This window comes from Drosophila miranda, chromosome 3, assembly GCF_003369915.1.
Source record: "Drosophila miranda strain MSH22 chromosome 3, D.miranda_PacBio2.1, whole genome shotgun sequence".
NCBI classification, from domain to species: Eukaryota; Metazoa; Arthropoda; class Insecta; order Diptera; family Drosophilidae; genus Drosophila; species Drosophila miranda.
In genome coordinates, this window is record NC_046676.1 from 4,378,228 (window position 1) to 4,383,756 (window position 5,529).

The following is a 5,529-nucleotide window of genomic DNA, read 5'->3' on the forward strand; positions in this document are numbered from 1 at the left end:
AAGAGGAAAATTCTGAAAGAGCCCTGCCGCCCTTGGAGCCCCTCTGTCACTGTGTCTGTCTCTGTCTCTGTCTCTGTTTCGTAGGTGATAACAATGTTTGTCTTCATTTTCAGGACGGAGCAGAACTTTACTTTTAACATTTTCACTTAAACTTGCTCAACAGCAAATTTGGTTTATTATTTTATAGTTTGGACACGTGTGTGCATCTGTGTTTGGCTTGGCTCAGCAGAAGCACTCGTATCTGGAACGAAATAAAGCACAATTTGATGTTGCATACTTTGAGGCTTAATCTGCACACAAGACTCCATCGGCATCGCCATCGCCATTGCCATTGCCACCGCCCTCCCTTCACCACACCCCGAGCAGTGTTAATGCAAATCCAATTTAATTCCAGCGATTTGTTGACACATCGAAGAGCAGGAGCCCCAAGGAGTCCGGCCAAATTAACGTGTCTGTTCCGCCTGATCCCCATCCGAAAATGCAATTTACGCGCCTGTAAAGCATTTGGGCAATGCGATGCTGCCATCGGCTCCAGCTCCCTCCTCCAGCTTAATGAATTGTCAAACACTTTAAGCCAATGAAGGCAATAATGGCTCTCACTCGCAAGCACACGCACTCGAGAGGGTCGGGACGGGCCGGGCCGGAAAAGGGGGGCCGACAGTTGGATAGACGTTACAGCAATTGCAAGGCGTTTAGCTGTGAAAGTTTTAAAAGTTCTACCAACTTTTACCTGCTCGTATGAGAACTCACACGGGGAGGGAGCTGCACTCACACGCAGGGACATTTGTCACGGGGCTTTTCTTTTCTGCGGCCAGGGCTGTCAGCGAAACTTTGCACACCCGCACCGCTCCGCCCCGCTCCGCCCCACTCCGCCCCAATCTGCTTTCCACTCTTCCTTTGCTTTCCTGCTTTGATCTGCTTTTCTTCCAACATACAGCAAGACAGCAAGTAAAGTGTTTATGTTGGCCGGAAGACATAAAAGCGAAGGCAGTCAATAGACGGTGCCGGGCTCGAGAGCAATGCCAGTGACACGCAACCGCAACAAATCCAACCGGAAATCCACTTTAAACTTGGCCAAGAGCAGCAGCTCCTCGTTGTCTCCCTGTCCCTCTCTGACACTCCCTCTCTTTCTGCCACTCTGCTGTCCTGAGCTGCACTTGCACTTGCACTTCACTGCTTTAGTCGAGTGTTATCAGGCAATCGATGGACAATGCGGAACAAAGACAATGACAACCCATCTGGAACGGCAGAGAGATAGAAAAAGTGCGATGCAAACGGTGATGGGGGGAGTCCAAAGCAAAGGGGGAGCGACAGAGAGTGTGACTTGCCTTTGCCATTCCTTAGACAGAGCCAAGAAAAAAGCGAAAGTGTTTGACTGGTAGTCGATCAAACGTGAGAAAAACTACTAGATAATGGTCCATTATATGAAAATAATAAGTTCCACTAATCCCTGGAAGAGTGCTGGCGGGGACAGAAAAGATCATCATCACCATCATTGCTGGCATACAATTTATCCGCATACCTTTAAGCAGATTTGGTAATCTATTAGATACGAGAATTTTCAATGATTGTCCGTTTACGGTCACTTCGTTACATCGAAATAATGGATTAGATACAAATCTTAAGTGCTCGTAGCTATCGAAAGCTACATTACGTTGGAAGAGTTATTCTGGGTGATACACCCATCCACATCCACCACCGCGCGGAATTTTGAAATACGATTCTAACAGTGGATACAGGACTCACAGGACACTGGATACAAAATTTGTTTACTCTAGCCTTTATAGTCTCTGAGCACTAGGTGCTCATAGGGACGGACAGAGGGATAGACAGACATGGCTCGATTGACCCGGCTATTGATGCTGATCAAGAATATATATACTTTGTGGGGTCGGAAACGTTTCCTTCTGGGTGTTCCACACATCCACATTCACCACAAATCTAATATACCCACCCCATTACTCTTTTTGAGTATCGGGTATACAAATATTGCAAATAAAAATTCATTTTTCCCGTTACAAATTTAATAGAAAGACATAAAGTTGTCAAGCAAAATAATTTTTATTTGTGCAGCAAGTGTGTGGGAAAGATAGGCAAGATAGCGATAAGCGACCCGAATAACACTTTATAGATTCCACAGTTTCAATTACGATAGAAGTAAGTAGTAAGTAAGAAAGTATGCCACATGCAAGCACATTATCGGGCTTTTAGTACATAGGAAGATGATAGCCAGCGTATATAAAGGGAACCCGACCGCCAGCTGATTTCAGTACAAACAGCAACCGACGGGACCTGAAATTGAGCATGTCAACGGCAGCGAACACGAAGGATGGCATCAGCATACGCGTCATGGCCGAGAAGGACTATTCTGGGGTGAAATTATTCATGCAGGAACAGTTCTTTACCGATGAACCCCTGAGCCGTTCCACCGGAGAACAAGTGCACCTTCAAAATGAGAAAGAATCCGACGAGTATCATCTATCCATGATCAGAGAGGGCACCTGTCTGATTGCCACCGACGAGAACCAAGGTGGGAGCATTGTGGGCTATGTCCTGGCCGGCCCTCAGTACCCCGAGGACATGGAGAAGCATCGGAAGGAGGCTGCGGAAATGGAGCAGCATACTTGGGGACGAATATGCCGCCTTCTCTCCAAAATCGAGCTCGAGGCGAACCTGTTTGAGCGCTATGGCATCTCCAAGGCACTCTACTCCCACATGACCAGTGTGGGTGCCTCGATGAGGGGGAAGGGCTTGGGCTCCCGCCTGGCTGCCACTCTGATGGAGGTAGGTCGGGCGAAGGGCTACCCCCTGATGGTAGCCTACTGCACGAGCTACTACTCCGCCCGACAGAAGGAAGCACTGGGCATGGAGTGCATCCATTCTCTGTGCTATGCGGACTATAAGGATGATCAGGGCCGAGTGATCTTCACACCGGCAGCACCCCATACGCATGCCCGGATCATGGTCATCAAACTGTGAGGCGATCAAGCCATAAAAGCAATAATCTGTCACGACGAAGACAGCAAATTGTTATATTTTTTATGATAACAAAGTTAGCCCGATATAAATAAGTGTGCTTGCTTACTCTTTTCGAATCACCCATTAATTTTGAGGAGCAAAAGCAAACAGGCTAAGAGGTCAAAGGAATGCGAAAATAGTGCGTGAGTGAAAGGCGATAAAACGGAAATGGAGAATAAAAGGAATAGAAGAGAGGAGAAAGCGGCTACAGTTACAAAAAAAACGAGGGGGAACGTTGTGAGTTGCTGCGGAGACCGCAACTCTACATTTATACCCGATACTTAGTCAGTATGGCTCTCCTTAGGCAGACGCCGCTAGTATTAAACGACACGACAAAGAGAGAGACAGAAAATCAGTCTGAGCGTGACGTCGGGCGCTGCGTAGCCACTGCAAATTGATTTGTTCCTATTGGCTATAAAAATGATCTGATCTGATCCAGATTCAGCAATCTGATAGATATGGTCATTATCTATGATTCTGCGTTTTTAGTTTTCTCGAATATGCAATATTGTGGATGCAACAGATTTTCGTCCTTTGTGGGGGCGGAAGGGGGTGGGGCGAAATTCTGAGATACACGTTTTATAGTTAGATCTAACAGGAGTGCGGATACCAAATTTGGTTACTCTAGCCTTAATAGTCTCTGAGATTTGAGGATGCCCGAGATTTTCGTCCTTTGCGGGGGCGGAAGGGGGTGTGGCGAAATTTGGACACGAAACGGTCAAGGTCCGATATCACAGGAGTGTGGATACCAAATTTGGTTGCTCTGGCTCTAATAGGTTCTGAGATCCTTGAACTCATATTTTGCAATTGGCAAAACCGACCATGAAACCTGTGTGTTAGAGAGAGACAGAGCGAGAAAGAATGATATTGTTTTCTTGATTCTGGCTATAATAATTATACGATCTGGTTGAGATTTTACACTCTAGAACATATAGTCATTTTCTACGATTCTTCGTTTTTGGTTTTATATATCTTTAAAAATGTGGATGCCACAGATTTTCGTTCTTTGTGGGGGCGGAAGTGGGCGGGGCGAAGTTTTGAAATATTTTTGTAGCAGTGACATATCACAGAAGTCTGGATCCAAAACATCGTTGCTCTAGATCTTATAGTCTTTGAGCACTAGGCGCTGAAGGGGACGGACGGACGGACGGACGGACGGACGGACGGACGGACGGACGGACGGACGGACAGACGGACAGACAGACAGGGCTCAATCGACTCGGCTATTGATGCTGATCAAGAATATATATACTTTATGGGGTCGGAAACGATTCCCTCTGGACGTTACACACATCCACTTTTACCACAAATCTAATATACCCCAATACTCATTTTGAGTATCGGATATAAAAATCAATTCGTGGCAAACTGAAACTTGATTTATGGCTGTATTTATGAAATGCCAAAAAAAACTACCCGGAACTCGGTCGGAAGGAAAAAGCAAACACACACACAGGCACACTTGAGTGTAGACACAGTTAGGAAATAGAGATCTAAGTGATTGAGAAGGAGTCATAACGACTTTCAACAAATTTACCAGAAAATTGACTTTTTCTGCTCGGAATTAAAGCGCTTGGCTGGTCTCCGGCATGTGGGGGAGAAGATTCATCAGAGGACGGCTGGCTGGCTGGCTGGCTGGCTGGCTGGAACCCTGTCACCCTGCCCACATGGTCAGGGTCCAGGGGGTGGTGTGGCGTGGCAAGCTTGTCAACTCGGCACGATGCAGGTGCCGCTGTGGGTGGGTGGGTGTACGTGAGTGAAATTGAACTGTTTGCAGCTACAAATTGCAACTTGTTTTCACCTGGCTGCATTTTGTTTTATTTTCGACAGGTGAAATAACCGCAATTACGCTGATTCTGCCCTCCTCCCCATCTCTCTTAGTGAACTTTAGAAATGAAATTGCCAGTCCAGTCCAGTCCGAGTTGGTCCAAAAACACATTTGCTGCGGCAAGAAGTACGCTTAAGTGCCGCTTTGCGAAACATTTCATTGCATAAGCAGGGGCCGGGGGCCGTCCAGGGGTCCAAGGGACTGGCGGCGGGTCAGAGGTGCTGGGTGGTGGTGCTGCAGGAAGCCTGCTAAAGTGAAATACTGCCACAGCAGCCATCGCCATCGCCATCGTTGTCGTTGTCGTTGTCGTCCTTGCTGGCTAGAAAAGTCAAAAAACTAACGAAATCGGAAACGGAAGCACACAAAGCGCCACTGCCCGCTCTGCTGCTTCCTCTCCTCTCCTCTGCGCTCTCTCTCTCGCACCCTCACTCTGCTCCTGCTGCTGCTTTTGCTGCTCCTCTGTTTGTCCTGCATCATCATTGTCGCTTGGCTGCCTGCCTGAGAACTGCTCAAAAGTCGCAGAAGAGACAGAGAGAGAGAGAGAAAAAGAGAGAGAGAGAGAGAGCCGGGAACTTTTCCCTAGTCAAACGTAGCAACTGTGAGAGAAACAAACACAACATAACGGGGAAAAGTTGCCACAGTTTTCGCACAGTTTTCCCGCAGTGCCTTTTGCTTTTGGTTGT

At 47.2% G+C, this 5,529-nt stretch overlaps 1 protein-coding gene across 1 annotated transcript; it reads left to right on the forward strand.

Annotated features, from left to right (window-relative positions):
* Nucleotides 1-2,264: 2,264 nt before the first annotated feature.
* On the forward strand, nt 2,265-3,213 carry LOC108158257 (dopamine N-acetyltransferase-like). Its single transcript, XM_017290494.2, has one exon. It carries the CDS (start codon nt 2,305-2,307, stop codon nt 2,977-2,979), a length of 675 nt encoding a protein of 224 aa, XP_017145983.1. The 5' UTR covers nt 2,265-2,304; the 3' UTR covers nt 2,980-3,213.
* Nucleotides 3,214-5,529: the final 2,316 nt, after the last annotated feature.